This window comes from Lissotriton vulgaris, chromosome 9, assembly GCF_964263255.1.
Source record: "Lissotriton vulgaris chromosome 9, aLisVul1.2, whole genome shotgun sequence".
Classification (NCBI taxonomy): Eukaryota; Metazoa; Chordata; class Amphibia; order Caudata; family Salamandridae; genus Lissotriton; species Lissotriton vulgaris.
In genome coordinates, this window is record NC_141697.1 from 903039683 (window position 1) to 903062506 (window position 22824).

The 22824-nt window shown below is 44.9% G+C and overlaps 1 protein-coding gene across 1 annotated transcript in view; it reads left to right on the plus strand.

Annotated features, from left to right (window-relative positions):
• The window catches only part of ZNF541 (zinc finger protein 541), a 1260340-nt gene that overhangs the window by 1149963 nt on the left and 87553 nt on the right, over window positions 1-22824 (plus strand). Inside the window, exon 14 of the mRNA XM_086938682.1 lies at window positions 7458-7600. Within this exon, the coding sequence (XP_086794808.1) occupies window positions 7458-7600 (143 nt within the window). The remainder of the gene's footprint in view (window positions 1-7457; window positions 7601-22824) is intronic.

The following is a 22824-nucleotide window of genomic DNA, read 5'->3' on the forward strand; positions in this document are numbered from 1 at the left end:
AAGGCCCGCTGGCCTCCTCTAATATAGACATTGTCCCACCGACAGGGAAGGGAACACAGGATGCCAAACTGGACCTCATCCTAAATGAAATACGGGCCACGAGAGAGGCGTTGGAATCGCGCATGGATAACATGGCGACGGGCCTATCATTGCTCCGGGCAGATCACAACAAACTGGCGGAGAGGGTCTCGGAGCAGAAACTTGCGCTGAACTATCTAATACCCCAGCAAACGGAACATTCTACGAAGCTGGAAGGCATGGAGAAACAACTCAAACAGCTGTGGGACAAGGTGGATGATGCGGAAGGACGAGCCCGCCGCAACAACGTCCGCATTTTGGGCGTTCGGGAGCGCAGTGAGGGGAGGAATCCTACTCAGTTTGTGGAAGACTGGCTCAAAAAGATGGTGGGCCCGGAAGATCTGACTGCCCTGTACAGCGTGGAGCGAGCACACAGAATGCCTTCAAGACCGCCGCAACCAGGGGCACCACCATGTCCTTTGATCGCGTGCCTCCTTCACTATAAAGATCGCGACACAGTGCTGCGCATGGCCCGAGAGAAAGCACCGCTTCAATACGAAGACAAGACAATATCCGTATATCCAGACTTTACTCCAGCAGTACAACGAGCCAGGTCTACTTTCTTAGGGGTGAAACGCAAGTTACGTGAGAGAGAAATGAAGTATGCCCTCCTGTTCCCCGCCCGCCTCAAGATCTTGCATGGCAACAGATCACACTTTTTTGACTCACCAGAGGAAGCAGAGGAGTGGATGGAGGTGACGCTAACACCAACGGCCTCACAGGACCCCTTTGCAGACGGCGGGAGCGACAGACACCAGAACCAACCAGGTCGGCGGCGCCCTACCTCCGATACTGGTCAAGGCCCCTCATCACGATCTTCGCCGAAGGGACAAGCCGCAAAGAGCCGCCCTGAGGACCGAACGACGGTGACGCAGCTGACGGAGGAGGCACTGGCCGCTCATGACGCAGGCACGGCAAGAGACTTGGCCAGCAATTCAGACACGCATACGGAAGTGTCGGGGTCAGCGGACAGCTTACAGCTCTTCCCCAAGATCACGGCGCAAATGGCTGAAGAATTTTAACAACAGCGCCTTGAACGATACCTGGGTGGTAATGTATGAACCACATAAATAGCCACACACAGGTGGGGGGCCTGGGGGTTGTGTTTGCTAAGGGCTTGCTATGTCACCGCAGGCCAGTGCAAATCGGAAACGAGTAGACTGCACCCCCCATCACATGAACATGGTTATGTTTGACAATTGCCCATGTTGGGCATCATGGTTTGGACCCCGGGTCCATTTACCTGGGGACCTCAATGTTCAGGGATTAACTGTTAACATGGCACTCCTCTACCACCACAAAGTATACCTGGCACGCTCACCCACAAGCTCGACATTTCCACATTTCACGATCAGTCATGGGGCCACTTAATGTTTACAACTTGTGCACCTGGAATGTGCGGGGCATGGGTTCGATTCACAAGAGACACAGAATACTGGCTCAGCTTAACCGCAGGGGGGTCATGATAGCTTGCCTCCAAGAGACACATTTGAACAATGCTGAGAGCTCGAAACTGCTGAAGAAATGGAAGGGACAACTTTTTGCTACGTCCTACTCCGCATTCTCGAGGGGGGCAGCTATTTGGCTTCGTAATTCTGTCCCTTTCAGGCCAATAGAGCAGAGAGTAGACAAAGATGGCAGATATGTGTTTGTAAGGGGCTTGCTGGATGGTGCCACTGTTGTGCTGGGATGTGTGTATGCACCGAATTCGGGTCAATCAGATTTTTTGATTAGAATTAATGGAGTTTTAGCAGACTGGGCTGAATATCAATGGATTGTTGGGGGGGATTTTAATGCTGTATTGGATGTCGCATTGGACAGGTCGCACCCACCCTTACACGCCACGGAAAGCAGGAAACAGGCGGTCGCACTAGCACAGTGGGCAGAAGGGTGGGACCTGGCGGATACGTGGCGTAGCAAACACCCACTGGACAAGGAATATACATTTTTCACCCCACCACACCAACTGCACACCAGAATTGACCGTATATTCTGTTCCCGCTCTTTACTAGGGGCGCTTCTCACAGCACAACATATGGGTAAGACACTCTCAGATCACAACCCTGTCGAACTGGCGATGCAGTGGGGCAGGCTTCTGGCGCCGATACCGACCTGGAGGTTGCCCACGGACCTGTTGGAAGACACTGTCTTCAAATCGTCCATGGCAGACACCATTGAGACTTACTTCGCTACCAATGCTGACACTGCTAGCTCTAGACGAATAGAGTGGGACACAATCAAAGTCTTCATCAGAGGGGAAGCGATGGCCACCAGGGTGGGCAGGAAAAGGGAGGTGATTGATAGCCTTAAGGACGTCGAGGGTAGACTGGCAATGCTAGAGAGCGCGAAGCTGTGGGCACGAACCTACACTTTACACCACTACAGGAAGCGCACATAAGGCATGCTGAGCTGCTGGAAGAACTGAGGTTGTTGGACTACAAGGAATACACTAACAGACAGCACACACAAGCTGATAGGTCAGGCCCACTGCTAGCCCGTATTATACGAGACTCCCCGTCACACCTCCCAATCTTGGCAATTATAGACCAAGACGGTTCGACGGCCTCGACTCAAATAGGAGTCAACAATGCATTGGAGAACTTCATGAGGGACTTAGACCTGCCCCAACTCACTGACAGACAGCGGGACGACCTGAAACGTAACATCACCATCGTGGAGATTAGACAGGCAATACACGCTCTCCCGAGAAATAAAACTCCTGGGACGGACGGCCTACCGGCCGAATTTTATGTGACATTCATTGACCTGCTAGCCCAACGCCTACAAACCATCTATCAAGAGGCGCTACGGGCCAACTCCATGCCACAGTCTTCCCTCCAAGCTTTGATTACTTCCCTTTTGAAGCCGGGCAGGGACGGGATGCACCTAGCTAACTACAGACCCTTATCTCTCCTTAATACCGACTATAAGATACTGAGCAAGGTACTGGCAACAAGACTGGCGCAGTACATCCCACAGCTGATCCACCCTGACCAATGCGGGTTTGTGCCTGGTAGAAGCACAGCCATGAACCTCCGGAGACTAGCCCAACTGATGCTACGAGACCAGGCAGATATAAACACTGAGGGCTGTATTTCACTGGACCTGAAACAGGCCTTCGATTCCCTCAGATGGGATTTTATGTTTGCAACTTTTGCAAAATTCGGGATACCTCCCGAATACATTGCATGGGTCAGGCTGCTTTATACCCGCCCCACAGCGCGGGTGCGAACGTCCGGATGCATCTCAGAGCCCTTGACCATTGCAAAAGGTACCAGACAAGGGTGCCCACTCTCCCCGCTCTTGTTTATACTGGCGCTGGAACCACTGCTCTGTAGATTCCGGACGGAGGCTTCCCACTGTGGCATTCAGAGAGGCGGGACGACACACGTGGTATCCGCCTATGCTGACGATATCATCCTATACCTCCGTGATTTGAGGGGTGACCTAGACCCTATACCCAAACTATTTGAGGAATACCGGATAATATCGGGCCTCATAATAAGCGAACCCAAGTCGTACGGGTACTGCTTTGCTGCCACTGGCTCATCATCACCACTGCTTTTTGCGCCGTACACCTTTCAATTGGCGGACACAACTTTCCGCTACCTTGGGATCCAAATATACAGAGGTGCAGAGGAAATGATAGACGGCAACCTAGGCAGAGCAATGAGGGCACTCAAATCACAGATACAATTTTGGTTGTTGTTGCCTTTGTCGGTGGCCGGTACAGTGGCAGTCTCCAAGATGGTGGTGCTTCCCCGCCTCATTTACTATTTCACTAACTTGCCATTCCTGATTCCAGCTACAACGTTCAGGGCACTGGATACACTCCTGACAGAGCTCATATGGGGATCGGGGCGGAGGCGCATAGGACTTGCTAAGCTACAACTCAGCTCTGGGTCTGGGAGTATGGGAGCACCGGACTTCCGAGCCTATAATTTTGCCTGTCAACTGCTATGGCTGGCATACTGGCTAGCAGGCCGGAACCTACATGAAATCGACATGACGGAGGAGGATCGATCCAAGGGGAAAATTCATATCTTGCTTTTACCCCGATCGGAGTTGCCAAGGAACACTCCTCCCCTTCTCCGACTTGCCGTACAATATTGGCGGAAAGCAGTAAAATACACAACCCCAACGACCTCATACGCCCCCACAATTCCGCTACTGGGAATCCCACTGGAGTCTGGAATGCTCTCGACCCACAAACTCACAACATGGCACGACGCAGGGGTAACGCAAATCGGAGACCTCTTTGTAGATGGACACATGTTGTCCTTCGAGGACTTCAGGACCACACATAACATCCCGGGAGGATCGTTCCTCCTACATGCTGGTTTGCGCCACTACGTGACAAGAATTAGGGCGCAAGATGGGGAGGAACCGCCCACAAACCCTTTGCTAACTATGCAGTACCTCATGGGAACGGGAAGTCACCTGACTAGATGGCTCACTGCTGGTATCAAAACAGGGAAGGCGATCTCATTATTGCCCCTCAAGGCCAAATGGGAGGGCGACATAGGAAGACCACTCAGGGATAAGGAATGGGAGCGTATCCTTCAATTTCCCAAAAAAGTGGCTAGAAACCTGAAGTTCAAATGTATTCAACTGATGGTCTTGCACCGGGCGTACCTAACGCCACACCGTATACACACTATGTTCCCTGACGCTGATGGCACATGCCCCCGATGCGCAGCGGACGATGCGTCACTGATACACATGCTATGGGACTGCCCTAAATTGGGCTATTACTGGAACACTAGACACAAATCACTTACCGGAGCAGGTGCTCCCCTGCAAGCACACACATTAGAGTATGCAATACTGGGGCTGGGACCAGCGACGCGTAAAATAAGTGTGTCAACACGCTTCGCTGATATAGCTATGCTATTTGCGAAACGTGCAATAACCATGAGGTGGAATTCGCCCAAACCGCCTGACCCTGACTTGTGGAGGATGGAGGTTGTTCGATGGGGTAGGGCAGAGGGGAAAGCGCTACAATGTGAGGAACGCAGGGGCCTCAGGAAGACGCCGATCTCACTAGAATGGTTTGCCATGCTAGGAATTTTTTAAACGGGGGGAGATGATGAGTCTACTATCTCGTTGTCTGCGGACTGACATGTGAATTGTTCTTAATAGATAGCACCATGCCGCAAGAATGTCTGGTGCACCTGAACACGGCAACGGGGAAACCCGTACAATTATTACCTATGTCACGGGGTGGCGGGTGGGGTTCTTCTTGAGGGTTCTGTTTAGTTTAACTGAAATGCAACAAAATAGAAAATATATATTATAATTGATACTACTGTGCTGCCAGAGCGTATTACTGTGCGATTCATGATATACCAACTGTTCCATACTGATGCTCTACTTACTATGCAAATAAACAAATTTTCAACAAAAAAAACAAGGACTTGCTTTATAACAAGCCATTCCTAAGTCCTAAGTGGTCTGTTCATAGGATGTTGTTTGAGGTCCCCAAACCAAGGTTAAATGGAGCCTCTTCCTGTGATGTCAGTTCCTGTTAAGGGGGGCATTAATGAGAAAAATATGCATCATATCACATTAATTACTGTATTTGTCTATGTTTGCTTCTAGAAGTTGGACCGTGTTCTGGCATTCTATGCTTTGAATTCTTGTGTGAGTCTTTTCTCTTTCCTAAAGTAAAGGGGAGGTTGGTACCTTGTTATTTTTTCAGTATTAATGTTCAGCTTCAGTCAAGAGCTACAATATTGAAAGGAGTGCTTCCCTCTTTGTGGATTTTTCCTCCTAACAGGGACCCTCTTAAAGAGACACTTGACATCTTTCACATATACTGTGGGAGGGGTCAAGCTTTCCATGGGCAATTTAAAAGGGGAACTCAGTAGACCTTCTCAGCAGCCAGTCCTTGACAATCAACATGCTCAGGGATAATGTGAGTAAATACATAAGTGCAATTACAGGTCAGACACTTCTTACACTGGTACGTATTAGAGGTATAATTTTAAAACTGGGTAGTCGTGTTTATACCCAGTTTGCAAATACTGCATTTATGATGTGAAAATAAATCTTCAACATTTACTGAACTGAAAGCCTTTTTTTATAAATCTTTTTATTAACTGCATAAAAAAGGACAGTGGTGTACATCACAGTTGCAGCATTTAACGCATCTTTGTACCAGACAAGACCGAGGCATAGCATATGAAATCACAGATACAAGCCTTACAATGAACAAAATTACATCATATATGCAACCTTTCGAGTGATTCGTCAACTCTGGCTGTCACTGGGGGTTCGCAGATATGGCTCCTGTACACATTCCAGCTGGACCAAATACCAACCCACTTCTGTGGGCAGCCCCTTGTCACGTAGACTGTCTTTTCATGGAGCATGCACCAGTCCATGTCCATTTTCCATGGACCAATCCTTGGAGGCATACCAGCCCCCTAGAGTCTAGCTACATTATGCTTTGCAATCACAAATCCAAGTGTAGCCCATGTTCTACCCCGTGTAGATAGATCAGTGGGTTCCCATGTATTCAACAGGCATTGTTTCGCCTCCACCCGTAATTCCACCCCCATACCTCGCGCATGCACTGGTGTATTTGTTGCCAATAGATCTGTATAAGTGGGCATTCCCACAGAATGTGAAAAAACGTCCCCGCCTCCCTCAACCCCTCCAACAGAGCCCGTCAGAGCCACGGGCCAATGAAAGCCTTTTTAAAATTTGTTTTTGATTTCAAAGGAACAAAGGACATTATGTAGGATTGCTGCTGGTGTATGTGCCATGGTCATCTGATTGTGCTCTTATTATGGTCTGAAAATCTAGATGGTCTTTCAAAAGATGACAACACGGATAGACAATAAAAGTCTGTATAATTTATTGAATATAACATAGGCACAATAGACTACAATTGTCATGAGATACAACAAAGCAAATCAAGATATGATGAATTTTATTATGAAGTCATGTCCATGTCTTCTGTAGGAATTAATTTAAATTAAGGATAATACATCCAAAATCCGTTTGGGTCTTCCTACTAACATTCCTCCCTACATACCCATTTAGCATTTGGAGATGATAAGCGATCACGGCCATGGTTCAAACTGTAGTGGACTTGTCAAGCAGATGTAGTTGAAATGCTTGAATAAAAGTAAAGATCAAGACATGACTAAAACCAGGTGTTCATTGCAATGAGTGGTGAATGAATCCTAGGATAAATGTTCTAGACAATAAAACAATTCTCTCTGCAGATCTTGTACAACAATGGTTTGCACCAGGAAGAGAATGAATACAATCAGATTTCTTTGAAAGTTTTGCAGGTGTTCATTGCAATGAGTGGTGAATGAATCCTATGATAAATGTTCTTGAAAATTAAACATTAATTCTCTCTGTAGATCATGGACAGCAGTGGTCAACACCAGGAAGAGAATGAAAAGTTGATGTTAAAGCAGCGCAAATTGGAGAAAAAGAGTTTGCCAGGGGCCCGGCCTGAGGTTACACCGACGCCCGGGGCGTTTGCGTGCAAAGAATGTGAAAGGTTGGTTTGCACTTTTTTTCCATAAAGGTTTCTGTTTCATTTGAAACATACTATTGGTTAAGATCAGAGAATTTTTCTGCCAGACTTGATAAAAAGAAAATGTTGGCCATTTTCTCTTATCAGAGTTACAAAGGTCATTTATCTCTGATTTCTAAAAAAAACCTAATCCTACTGTTAAAAGGTTATTATGCACAATATAAAGAGGGATTGGTAGCTACATTTTCTCAGTATTATTTTTTAAAAGCTGGGATGATTTGCTGAATCATCTAGAAAGTTAACTCTCTATTATAACCTACATCATAGTTTATTAAAATTAAGGACTCCAGGGGTAACAAGCGCTATATAACTGCAAACCTTTTTCTCTCCACTATCCTTCTCAATCCAAATATCTGAATAATATATCCACCACTGAAATTACTTTCATATTATGGGTTCCGGAGTTGGATGCTACTCGCCAAAAAAGTGCTTCAACACCTCATTGAGGATAGCAAGCACTATATAAATGATAACCGTTTTTAGGTCTCGCCTGTCGATGCGCATGCGCATCGAGCAAGGCGAGAGTATTGGCACTTATCCGCTCTTTATCCACACTGCAAGGAATCGTGGCGATTCCTTGCAGTGCACGAGAAATTTAAGCTCAATGCGCATGCGCATTGAGCTTAAATGCGCGTGCCACATGCCCCCAGCCGCCTGCCTTGCCTACTCTCTCTCACAGCCTCCCCCAGCTCCGCCCCCTCACTACTTGATTGCACGGCCGCTAGGCCGTGCCTCCCCTACTCTCCTCCCCCCTCCTCCTCTCCTCCCCTGCCTGCCTGCCGCTCTACTTGATTGCACGGCCGCTAGGCCGTGCCTCCCCTACTCTCCTCCCCTGCCTGCCTGCCGCTAGGCCGTGCCTCCCCTACTCTCCTCCCCCCTCCTCCTCCTACTCTCCTCCCCTGCCTGCCTGCCGTGTCGCACCTCTCCCCTCTCCGCCCCCTCCCCTGCCCGCCGTGTTACGGTGAAAGGCTTGTTTTGTTTGGCAGCATTTCTAACACGTTGGTCTGAGAGTCGCCAAAACCTACAGACACAGTCTTTTCCCAAAAATATGTATATCCTTATTATGACGAATTCCACTCTTAACATGTGCTACCATGAAATACTGGTTATGCAAAACTTTGCCACTGGCGGGAGAAACTGAGCTATTTTCAGCTCTGAAAACGTTCCCTTTAATTTGCTTGGCTCCTTAAAGAAACTTTTTCATTGAAGCAGCAGAGCTCTGCAAAGCATGTGTGCCAGCTCTGCCCCTCACCCTCCCCGTTGTACTGAAGAGAACTTGAAGGCAGAGGTGAGTAAAGCCTGCTGGCTCAAATTAAGTTTATGACGTCCTAATTTGCTCGAGGCTCTGTGGCTTCCAGCCAAAGAGCCTTCACTTGGACACCGGCAGCAACTGCGGGTGACACACCACTTGCTGCTGTCCTCTTTTTCCTTTCAAGTCCGATCCACACCTGGGACAGAACCCCTGGTGATAATATATCTTCCCTCCCATCCTTGCAAATAGTACGCAAGGCTTCCCTCACAGCAGCTGTCGCTTCTGCCATTGTGCTGCAAATGACGCAATTAACATCTATAAGTGCAATAAATTTCCCTTTCACCAAAAAATGATCGCCTACTTCTTCCCTCACTGACGACTGCTGTGCGTTCTAAAGCCAGCGCCCAGACCGGCTCGCACTAAAAAGAAACTTTTTCATTGAAGCAGCAGAGCTCTGCAAAGCATGTGTGCCAGCTCTGCCCCTCACCCTCCCCGTTGTACTGAAGAGAACTTGAAGGCAGAGGTGAGTAAAGCCTGCTGGCTCAAATTAAGTTTATGACGTCCTAATTTGCTCGAGGCTCTGTGGCTTCCAGCCAAAGAGCCTTCACTTGGACACCCTTCTTTTTGAACAACAAGGGACCCCAAAACAATCAGCCAGGGACCTCGGGGAGCAGTTTTCTTAAACAACAATGATCCCGTGCATAGAAGAATTACCAAACAATAAATATAGACGAAATCAAATCCATATTTTAGAAAGACTTATCCAGCCGGACAGAGGTCCTTCAAGTTTACTGAATAAACAACGATTAACAAAGTAAAACAAGGATACCTTCCACAGAACCCCTGTGTGGTACACAAGCCTGTGCCCAACACTCGCGAGGTAATTACCGTTGGTGAAGATAGGAAAGGTTTGAAGGCAAAAACAAACGTTTTTCTGCTTACGAATACAATGCACAGAAAATATCAATAAACACCATTACACCAATCTATACAATCAAAACATCTGTATATGGTGCATGAGCAGGTCGACGGCGTTTCGGTTCCCCTTAAAGGATTATCGGAACCATCATCAGGACAGACAATAATATTGCCTTTTACATTAAACCTTAATTTGCCTAAAAGAAGGAAAAATACATACTTTTAGAATTAAAACACTAAGAAACAGTAAAAACAAGGAAGAGTTGTGACTTCTAGTGCACCGTGTAAGATTTGGTGTGCCAGGCAGTTACCGCGAAAGGTAGTGAAGGTTGGACAATAGCCCTCTATATTAACAGGATTCACAATCCTAAATCCATAGCAACTTACCCAGGAATAACAAACAGTGACGGGTGCCGCGTTGTGATTGCGCGATGGGAGGTCTATGTTAAAGCCGGCTTCTAGTGGGTCTAAATACCGCCTAATAGATAGTGACTATTGCGCTTAATAGACTAGTGGTCTAATGGTGTGGTGGTGCCCGTGAGCTCTATTATATATCCAGCGTGTAGAGCGGTAATGGGCTTACCAATGCAATGAAAGGCATATCATTGCGTGAGAGTAGTTATTCAAGTAATTGAGTTCTGCAGCCCTATGTAAGGAAAAAAACTGCATTTTAGAGAAGAGATTCAAAGTGACGCTCGGAGTTACGAGCAGCATGCACAAACTCTTACCTAATGTGGGCGGTAGTTGCCGTGTTACAGAATCGTAACAGGTCGACGCCAGGGGAAGCCTATGTTCAAATAAAAGCGCGATTCAGGGATTTCAATTCCACAATCAATATCACGGGATACTAGTTTAACAGGGCAGTACACTTACCGAGAAATGCGGTCGATATGATCTTCCCTGGCGTGCTGGGGCGCTGTAACCAGGAAGTAGAAAAAGGGGGAGGGTGTGTGTGTGATTGGGCAGTGCCGGTGAAGGGTTAGGGCATAGAAATAAACAAGGGGCGCATGTTAACGTAGTCATCTTGAATGATGTTATAAGGTGACTTGCATGCAAGGTGACAATTTTAAAAGACATTTTCCATATATTTAGGAAAAGCAGAGTTACAGCCACACATATTTACAAAAGACTCAGTTATAAATCAGGACACTCAGTTCACAGATTCCAGGCTCATTATAAATTCTCAGATTAAAGCAGTCCACTCCTCCTGCAGGTTCAAACCTGAGTTCAGACTGTCTGTCTTCAAGATCCATTTTAGTTCCTCTCTATTAAGCAACCGGGATAAGTCGCCTCCTCTTGGTGGTATGATGACTTGAGTGATGACAGTCCATCGGATCTCATTCTCAGTGTGTCCTTTATTAAGAAAATGTTCAACCAAGGGTGCATTTGGAGTTTGGCACCTAATCCGGCTCCGATGCTGTGATATTCGCAGTTTAATTTTTTGCTTTGTTTGACCAACATATATGAAATTGCATGGGCAAAAGATTGCATAAACAAGATTACTACTATTACAGTTAGTAAAAGTATGTAATACATTCCTTACATTTTTGTATACAAATTCTTTGCTTTCAATTGCAAAGTCACAGACCACACATGAACCGCATTTCGAATGTCCCCGAAGAGGTGGTAGTGACCAGTGGTCGTGTAGTGTAACATTTCTACCAACCGTGGGTGGTAACGCTGCCCTGACCAGTTGGTCTTTGAGGTTTTTACTTTTCTTAAAAGCAAAGAGGGGGGTCTGCCAATTTAGGGGACCGGAATTCAGAATGTGCCAGTTTTTATTTATGCACTGCTTGACACGATTGGATACAGTAGTGAAAGTAGTCACACACACTATTTTATCATTTGTCTGTTTTGGCTTTGGCTCTAGAAGAGTGTCACGGGGACAGTACCAGGCTCTCTTCATAGAGTTTTTTATTAGGCGTTTGGGGTAGCCTCTTGATCTTAGCTTTTCGGAGAGGATATTCGCCTCAAAGAAGTAATCTACTTTCTTAAAACAGTTCCTCCTAAGTCTGAGGAACTGTGAGTAGGGAAGGCTGTCCCTCAATGCCCTTGGGTGACAGCTATTGTAGCTCAGAAGGGTATTCCTTTCAGTTGGCTTTCGAAACAGTGATGTATATAGGGTTCCCTCATCGTGTTGAATGGACAGGTCTAGGAAGGGAATACTATCCTTACTGTGGGCTAAGGTAAATGTAAGCCCATTACAATTATTATTGAGCCAATGTATTAGTCCTGGAAAATCCTCAACGGAGCCGCCCCAAATCAGGAAGATATCATCTATGTAGCGCCTCCAAGCGTGTATACCCTGATGGAATGGGTTACTACTGGACAAAATAATGTGAGTTTCCAACCAGTCCATGTATAGAATCGCCAGGGTAGGGGCGAAAATAGCTCCCATGGAACAACCCCGAGTTTGTTGGTAATATTCTGTATCAAAAAGGAAAAAGTTTTGAGTAAGACAGATCTCTAATAGTTGTGTTATGAACAGAGTGGGTACTCTATGGGGACGTGTCCTGGTGTCTAGTATATTTTTCATTACAAGTAGTGAATCTTTCTGGGGTATATTTGTATATAAAGACTCTACGTCTAATGTACATAGAGTCTCATGTTCAGGGTCAAAAGCACGGTTCTCAATCAGACTAATCATATGCATGCTATCCCTGATATAGCAGGCAGTGAAAGGCACAAAATCCTTTAGAAAAAAGTTAACGTAGTGGCCCAGAGGTTCTAAAACTGAGCCACAACCCGACAATATTGGTCTACCAGGGGGATTAACCAACCTTTTATGGATCTTGGGTAACGTATAAAGAACAGGAGTTCTAGGGTTAGTGACATTCAAGAAATTGAACTCATGTTGACTTATAATACCATTCTCCTGAGCTTCCGTGGTGATAGTTTTAATAAGGGTCTGAATATCTTTGGTGGGGTTACAGACAATCCGAAATATATAACAGGCTTTAGCAGCATAGGCACTACCTGCTCTAGGCATTGGTTAGTCCTAGGGATAGAAACTGCAAGTGAGGAACTTAAAAAACTCACAGATACGATCAAAGATTTGGAAAGACAGATAGCTGATGATAAGGCAATCACTGATGCAAAGGCCTTACTAGAAAAAATTGATAAAACAGTTGCAGAATTCAACCGTATAGAGCAAAATAAAAAATCCAATAAGGTTAAAAAAGATATCAAACTTTTTACTCTTGAACGTACATACCCATATTTACAGAAAGATTTCTATACGAACCGCAACTTTCATCAACATCAACAAGCCCCTAGACCCTGGGGGCGTTTCAATAATAGAAACACTGTTGTCGGTTTCACTGACTCCTCGGCAGAATCCTCTGATAGTTCTGATCCAGGCGAAGGAGGGAGTGGACCAACACGTAACCAGACTCCTTTTTTATCCAGGGGCAATTCAGAACCCCAAAAGAGAGGGAAAACCAAGCAACAAAAACGATGGCACAACCCCCCGGGGGAGCGCCAGACCAGGCAGAAGTTCTATCAGTGGTAACAAATAATACCAGTCTAGATACAATCCCTATCTTTAACATTTCTAACCACATTTTAACTCAAGATGAGCTATCCATATTGAGCAAGGGTTTATCTTTTGTCCCGACTACCTACCCAAATTTCTTGAATCTACAATCGGAGTTACTAGGCTTCTTCAGGAAGCTGAGATTGCGTGCATTCTTTGAATTAAATCCATCTGAACCAAAGGATGTCACAACCCCATTTCGCCCACCATCTACCTTTTCCCCCACTTCAAGTATGATCCCAAAAGAAATTATAACTTTTGAGAAGGTCATTCTCAAAGAAGTCACCAATATAGAGAAATCTCACCTCTATGTACCTTACAACATCTCTTTGGACGAAAAGTCAGCAATCAATTCCCTTAGAAATAATACCAACTTGATTATTAAGTCGGCTGACAAGGGAGGCGGGATAGTTCTACAAGACATTGAGAATTACAAAAAAGAGCTCCTACGTCAAGTTACTAATACTGACCATTACTGTAAACTTCCCTGCAACCCCACCAAAGATATTCAGACCCTTATTAAAACTATCACCACGGAAGCTCAGGAGAATGGTATTATAAGTCAACATGAGTTCAATTTCTTGAATGTCACTAACCCTAGAACTCCTGTTCTTTATACGTTACCCAAGATCCATAAAAGGTTGGTTAATCCCCCTGGTAGACCAATATTGTCGGGTTGTGGCTCAGTTTTAGAACCTCTGGGCCACTACGTTAACTTTTTTCTAAAGGATTTTGTGCCTTTCACTGCCTGCTATATCAGGGATAGCATGCATATGATTAGTCTGATTGAGAACCGTGCTTTTGACCCTGAACATGAGACTCTATGTACATTAGACGTAGAGTCTTTATATACAAATATACCCCAGAAAGATTCACTACTTGTAATGAAAAATATACTAGACACCAGGACACGTCCCCATAGAGTACCCACTCTGTTCATAACACAACTATTAGAGATCTGTCTTACTCAAAACTTTTTCCTTTTTGATACAGAATATTACCAACAAACTCGGGGTTGTTCCATGGGAGCTATTTTCGCCCCTACCCTGGCGATTCTATACATGGACTGGTTGGAAACTCACATTATTTTGTCCAGTAGTAACCCATTCCATCAGGGTATACACGCTTGGAGGCGCTACATAGATGATATCTTCCTGATTTGGGGCGGCTCCGTTGAGGATTTTCCAGGACTAATACATTGGCTCAATAATAATTGTAATGGGCTTACATTTACCTTAGCCCACAGTAAGGATAGTATTCCCTTCCTAGACCTGTCCATTCAACACGATGAGGGAACCCTATATACATCACTGTTTCGAAAGCCAACTGAAAGGAATACCCTTCTGAGCTACAATAGCTGTCACCCAAGGGCATTGAGGGACAGCCTTCCCTACTCACAGTTCCTCAGACTTAGGAGGAACTGTTTTAAGAAAGTAGATTACTTCTTTGAGGCGAATATCCTCTCCGAAAAGCTAAGATCAAGAGGCTACCCCAAACGCCTAATAAAAAACTCTATGAAGAGAGCCTGGTACTGTCCCCGTGACACTCTTCTAGAGCCAAAGCCAAAACAGACAAATGATAAAATAGTGTGTGTGACTACTTTCACTACTGTATCCAATCGTGTCAAGCAGTGTATAAATAAAAACTGGCACATTCTGAATTCCGGTCCCCTAAATTGGCAGACCCCCCTCTTTGCTTTTAAGAAAAGTAAAAACCTCAAAGACCAACTGGTCAGGGCAGCGTTACCACCCACGGTTGGTAGAAATGTTACACTACACGACCACTGGTCACTACCACCTCTTCGGGGACATTCGAAATGCGGTTCATGTGTGGTCTGTGACTTTGCAATTGAAAGCAAAGAATTTGTATACAAAAATGTAAGGAATGTATTACATACTTTTACTAACTGTAATAGTAGTAATCTTGTTTATGCAATCTTTTGCCCATGCAATTTCATATATGTTGGTCAAACAAAGCAAAAAATTAAACTGCGAATATCACAGCATCGGAGCCGGATTAGGTGCCAAACTCCAAATGCACCCTTGGTTGAACATTTTCTTAATAAAGGACACACTGAGAATGAGATCCGATGGACTGTCATCACTCAAGTCATCATACCACCAAGAGGAGGCGACTTATCCCGGTTGCTTAATAGAGAGGAACTAAAATGGATCTTGAAGACAGACAGTCTGAACTCAGGTTTGAACCTGCAGGAGGAGTGGACTGCTTTAATCTGAGAATTTATAATGAGCCTGGAATCTGTGAACTGAGTGTCCTGATTTATAACTGAGTCTTTTGTAAATATGTGTGGCTGTAACTCTGCTTTTCCTAAATATATGGAAAATGTCTTTTAAAATTGTCACCTTGCATGCAAGTCACCTTATAACATCATTCAAGATGACTATGTTAACATGCGCCCCTTGTTTATTTCTATGCCCTAACCCTTCACCGGCACTGCCCAATCACACACACACCCTCCCCCTTTTTCTACTTCCTGGTTACAGCGCCCCAGCACGCCAGGGAAGATCATATCGACCGCATTTCTCGGTAAGTGTACTGCCCTGTTAAACTAGTATCCCGTGATATTGATTGTGGAATTGAAATCCCTGAATCGCGCTTTTATTTGAACATAGGCTTCCCCTGGCGTCGACCTGTTACGATTCTGTAACACGGCAACTACCGCCCACATTAGGTAAGAGTTTGTGCATGCTGCTCGTAACTCCGAGCGTCACTTTGAATCTCTTCTCTAAAATGCAGTTTTTTTCCTTACATAGGGCTGCAGAACTCAATTACTTGAATAACTACTCTCACGCAATGATATGCCTTTCATTGCATTGGTAAGCCCATTACCGCTCTACACGCTGGATATATAATAGAGCTCACGGGCACCACCACACCATTAGACCACTAGTCTATTAAGCGCAATAGTCACTATCTATTAGGCGGTATTTAGACCCACTAGAAGCCGGCTTTAACATAGACCTCCCATCGCGCAATCACAACGCGGCACCCGTCACTGTTTGTTATTCCTGGGTAAGTTGCTATGGATTTAGGATTGTGAATCCTGTTAATATAGAGGGCTATTGTCCAACCTTCACTACCTTTCGCGGTAACTGCCTGGCACACCAAATCTTACACGGTGCACTAGAAGTCACAACTCTTCCTTGTTTTTACTGTTTCTTAGTGTTTTAATTCTAAAAGTATGTATTTTTCCTTCTTTTAGGCAAATTAAGGTTTAATGTAAAAGGCAATATTATTGTCTGTCCTGATGATGGTTCCGATAATCCTTTAAGGGGAACCGAAACGCCGTCGACCTGCTCATGCACCATATACAGATGTTTTGATTGTATAGATTGGTGTAATGGTGTTTATTGATATTTTCTGTGCATTGTATTCGTAAGCAGAAAAACGTTTGTTTTTGCCTTCAAACCTTTCCTATCTTCACCAACGGTAATTACCTCGCGAGTGTTGGGCACAGGCTTGTGTACCACACAGGGGTTCTGTGGAAGGTATCCTTGTTTTACTTTGTTAATCGTTGTTTATTCAGTAAACTTGAAGGACCTCTGTCCGGCTGGATAAGTCTTTCTAAAATATGGATTTGATTTCGTCTATATTTATTGTTTGGTAATTCTTCTATGCACGGGATCATTGTTGTTTAAGAAAACTGCTCCCCGAGGTCCCTGGCTGATTGTTTTGGGGTCCCTTGTTGTTCAAAAAGAATATTGTGCGCAATCGATTGATTGCAAGGGCTTTGTCCTCCTTCCCACTTCTCCTAAGTGGTCGCTGGCTTCCCTACCTGTACACAAGCGGTTCTTTACTGCTTCTCACATTTCCTCGCACATCTCTCTATCACTGTGATGTCTGACACAGCCCCTTTGTATTCCCTTGAATACATTAATAAAATCTGTGCAGGACCCTCCTTGTTCACTGACCAGGAAGACATTAATACTACAGGCAGTACCAATCTCTCTGATGAATTAGAAAAGCAAAAGAAGAAATATGTCAGACTAGAACTGATGACTTTAATGCTTACTCAATATTTAAAATCCAATACAATCCCACTTGGCCTTCAGGTCAGAAATATACCAGGAGTGTTTACAGACAATCCGAAATATATAACAGGCTTTAGCAGCATAGGCACTACCTGCTCTAGGCATTGGTTAGTCCTAGGGATAGAAACTGCAAGTGAGGAACTTAAAAAACTCACAGATACGATCAAAGATTTGGAAAGACAGATAGCTGATGATAAGGCAATCACTGATGCAAAGGCCTTACTAGAAAAAATTGATAAAACAGTTGCAGAATTCAACCGTATAGAGCAAAATAAAAAATCCAATAAGGTTAAAAAAGATATCAAACTTTTTACTCTTGAACGTACATACCCATATTTACAGAAAGATTTCTATACGAACCGCAACTTTCATCAACATCAACAAGCCCCTAGACCCTGGGGGCGTTTCAATAATAGAAACACTGTTGTCGGTTTCACTGACTCCTCGGCAGAATCCTCTGATAGTTCTGATCCAGGCGAAGGAGGGAGTGGACCAACACGTAACCAGACTCCTTTTTTATCCAGGGGCAATTCAGAACCCCAAAAGAGAGGGAAAACCAAGCAACAAAAACGATGGCACAACCCCCCGGGGGAGCGCCAGACCAGGCAGAAGTTCTATCAGTGGTAACAAATAATACCAGTCTAGATACAATCCCTATCTTTAACATTTCTAACCACATTTTAACTCAAGATGAGCTATCCATATTGAGCAAGGGTTTATCTTTTGTCCCGACTACCTACCCAAATTTCTTGAATCTACAATCGGAGTTACTAGGCTTCTTCAGGAAGCTGAGATTGCGTGCATTCTTTGAATTAAATCCATCTGAACCAAAGGATGTCACAACCCCATTTCGCCCACCATCTACCTTTTCCCCCACTTCAAGTATGATCCCAAAAGAAATTATAACTTTTGAGAAGGTCATTCTCAAAGAAGTCACCAATATAGAGAAATCTCACCTCTATGTACCTTACAACATCTCTTTGGACGAAAAGTCAGCAATCAATTCCCTTAGAAATAATACCAACTTGATTATTAAGTCGGCTGACAAGGGAGGCGGGATAGTTCTACAAGACATTGAGAATTACAAAAAAGAGCTCCTACGTCAAGTTACTAATACTGACCATTACTGTAAACTTCCCTGCAACCCCACCAAAGATATTCAGACCCTTATTAAAACTATCACCACGGAAGCTCAGGAGAATGGTATTATAAGTCAACATGAGTTCAATTTCTTGAATGTCACTAACCCTAGAACTCCTGTTCTTTATACGTTACCCAAGATCCATAAAAGGTTGGTTAATCCCCCTGGTAGACCAATATTGTCGGGTTGTGGCTCAGTTTTAGAACCTCTGGGCCACTACGTTAACTTTTTTCTAAAGGATTTTGTGCCTTTCACTGCCTGCTATATCAGGGATAGCATGCATATGATTAGTCTGATTGAGAACCGTGCTTTTGACCCTGAACATGAGACTCTATGTACATTAGACGTAGAGTCTTTATATACAAATATACCCCAGAAAGATTCACTACTTGTAATGAAAAATATACTAGACACCAGGACACGTCCCCATAGAGTACCCACTCTGTTCATAACACAACTATTAGAGATCTGTCTTACTCAAAACTTTTTCCTTTTTGATACAGAATATTACCAACAAACTCGGGGTTGTTCCATGGGAGCTATTTTCGCCCCTACCCTGGCGATTCTATACATGGACTGGTTGGAAACTCACATTATTTTGTCCAGTAGTAACCCATTCCATCAGGGTATACACGCTTGGAGGCGCTACATAGATGATATCTTCCTGATTTGGGGCGGCTCCGTTGAGGATTTTCCAGGACTAATACATTGGCTCAATAATAATTGTAATGGGCTTACATTTACCTTAGCCCACAGTAAGGATAGTATTCCCTTCCTAGACCTGTCCATTCAACACGATGAGGGAACCCTATATACATCACTGTTTCGAAAGCCAACTGAAAGGAATACCCTTCTGAGCTACAATAGCTGTCACCCAAGGGCATTGAGGGACAGCCTTCCCTACTCACAGTTCCTCAGACTTAGGAGGAACTGTTTTAAGAAAGTAGATTACTTCTTTGAGGCGAATATCCTCTCCGAAAAGCTAAGATCAAGAGGCTACCCCAAACGCCTAATAAAAAACTCTATGAAGAGAGCCTGGTACTGTCCCCGTGACACTCTTCTAGAGCCAAAGCCAAAACAGACAAATGATAAAATAGTGTGTGTGACTACTTTCACTACTGTATCCAATCGTGTCAAGCAGTGCATAAATAAAAACTGGCACATTCTGAATTCCGGTCCCCTAAATTGGCAGACCCCCCTCTTTGCTTTTAAGAAAAGTAAAAACCTCAAAGACCAACTGGTCAGGGCAGCGTTACCACCCACGGTTGGTAGAAATGTTACACTACACGACCACTGGTCACTACCACCTCTTCGGGGACATTCGAAATGCGGTTCATGTGTGGTCTGTGACTTTGCAATTGAAAGCAAAGAATTTGTATACAAAAATGTAAGGAATGTATTACATACTTTTACTAACTGTAATAGTAGTAATCTTGTTTATGCAATCTTTTGCCCATGCAATTTCATATATGTTGGTCAAACAAAGCAAAAAATTAAACTGCGAATATCACAGCATCGGAGCCGGATTAGGTGCCAAACTCCAAATGCACCCTTGGTTGAACATTTTCTTAATAAAGGACACACTGAGAATGAGATCCGATGGACTGTCATCACTCAAGTCATCATACCACCAAGAGGAGGCGACTTATCCCGGTTGCTTAATAGAGAGGAACTAAAATGGATCTTGAAGACAGACAGTCTGAACTCAGGTTTGAACCTGCAGGAGGAGTGGACTGCTTTAATCTGAGAATTTATAATGAGCCTGGAATCTGTGAACTGAGTGTCCTGATTTATAACTGAGTCTTTTGTAAATATGTGTGGCTGTAACTCTGCTTTTCCTAAATATATGGAAAATGTCTTTTAAAATTGTCACCTTGCATGCAAGTCACCTTATAACATCATTCAAGATGACTACGTTAACATGCGCCCCTTGTTTATTTCTATGCCCTAACCCTTCACCGGCACTGCCCAATCACACACACACCCTCCCCCTTTTTCTACTTCCTGGTTACAGCGCCCCAGCACGCCAGGGAAGATCATATCGACCGCATTTCTCGGTAAGTGTACTGCCCTGTTAAACTAGTATCCCGTGATATTGATTGTGGAATTGAAATCCCTGAATCGCGCTTTTATTTGAACATAGGCTTCCCCTGGCGTCGACCTGTTACGATTCTGTAACACGGCAACTACCGCCCACATTAGGTAAGAGTTTGTGCATGCTGCTCGTAACTCCGAGCGTCACTTTGAATCTCTTCTCTAAAATGCAGTTTTTTTCCTTACATAGGGCTGCAGAACTCAATTACTTGAATAACTACTCTCACGCAATGATATGCCTTTCATTGCATTGGTAAGCCCATTACCGCTCTACACGCTGGATATATAATAGAGCTCACGGGCACCACCACACCATTAGACCACTAGTCTATTAAGCGCAATAGTCACTATCTATTAGGCGGTATTTAGACCCACTAGAAGCCGGCTTTAACATAGACCTCCCATCGCGCAATCACAACGCGGCACCCGTCACTGTTTGTTATTCCTGGGTAAGTTGCTATGGATTTAGGATTGTGAATCCTGTTAATATAGAGGGCTATTGTCCAACCTTCACTACCTTTCGCGGTAACTGCCTGGCACACCAAATCTTACACGGTGCACTAGAAGTCACAACTCTTCCTTGTTTTTACTGTTTCTTAGTGTTTTAATTCTAAAAGTATGTATTTTTCCTTCTTTTAGGCAAATTAAGGTTTAATGTAAAAGGCAATATTATTGTCTGTCCTGATGATGGTTCCGATAATCCTTTAAGGGGAACCGAAACGCCGTCGACCTGCTCATGCACCATATACAGATGTTTTGATTGTATAGATTGGTGTAATGGTGTTTATTGATATTTTCTGTGCATTGTATTCGTAAGCAGAAAAACGTTTGTTTTTGCCTTCAAACCTTTCCTATCTTCACCAACGGTAATTACCTCGCGAGTGTTGGGCACAGGCTTGTGTACCACACAGGGGTTCTGTGGAAGGTATCCTTGTTTTACTTTGTTAATCGTTGTTTATTCAGTAAACTTGAAGGACCTCTGTCCGGCTGGATAAGTCTTTCTAAAATATGGATTTGATTTCGTCTATATTTATTGTTTGGTAATTCTTCACTTGGACACCGGCAGCAACTGCGGGTGACACACCACTTGCTGCTGTCCTCTTTTTCCTTTCAAGTCCGATCCACACCTGGGACAGAACCCCTGGTGATAATATATCTTCCCTCCCATCCTTGCAAATAGTACGCAAGGCTTCCCTCACAGCAGCTGTCGCTTCTGCCATTGTGCTGCAAATGACGCAATTAACATCTATAAGTGCAATAAATTTCCCTTTCACCAAAAAATGATCGCCTACTTCTTCCCTCACTGACGACTGCTGTGCGTTCTAAAGCCAGCGCCCAGACCGGCTCGCACTAAACAACGCCAGCCAATCGGCACCTACCTGTCCATAGAATGTGCTAATTTCCTGAAGCTGCCAGGGGTTGGACATTCACGAATGCCACACCCGGAAACCCTCAATATGGGAATTCTGTAACCTTTAGCTCTGCCTGCATCACCACCTCTTCTGTGGAACAGCCAATGGGGCGGGCCTGCAGAGCGGATATAAAGCCGCGAGTACATCGGTTTCCTTCCACCACATTTGCGTCCATTCAGGAACTAATACCCAGGGCTGCAAGCTCGGCACCAGTCGTGAGAACATTCCTCATCAGAGCCGGAGAGAGCAAATCTCTTCCTGGGAGCAACAGTCGCGACTTTTCACAAACGCAGCTTTGTTTCTGCCGATCTGCATTATTTTTGTGCCTCGGAGTGAGTAAGTGAACGTGATTAAATCAGGCGCTGTAATCACGCCCTATACGATGTTTGGTAGGATAGTGCCCTCAACCCCTCAGCCTCACCCTCACTCACCCTCACCCTCACTCACCCTCACTCACCCTCAACCCCTCACCCACCCTCACCCTCAACCCCTCACCCTCAACCTCAACCGCTCACCCTCACTCACCCTCACCCTCACTCACCCTCAACCCCTCAACCTCAACCCCTCACCCTCACTCACCCTCACTCACCCTCACTCACCCTCACTCATCCTCACCCTCACTCATCCTCACTCACCCTCACCCACCCTCAACCCCTCACCCTCACTCACCCTCACCCACCCTCAACCCCTCACCCCCTCACCCTCAACCCCTCACCCTCACTCACCCTCACTCACCCTCACCCACCCTCACCCTCACTCACCCTCACTCACCCTCAACCCCTCA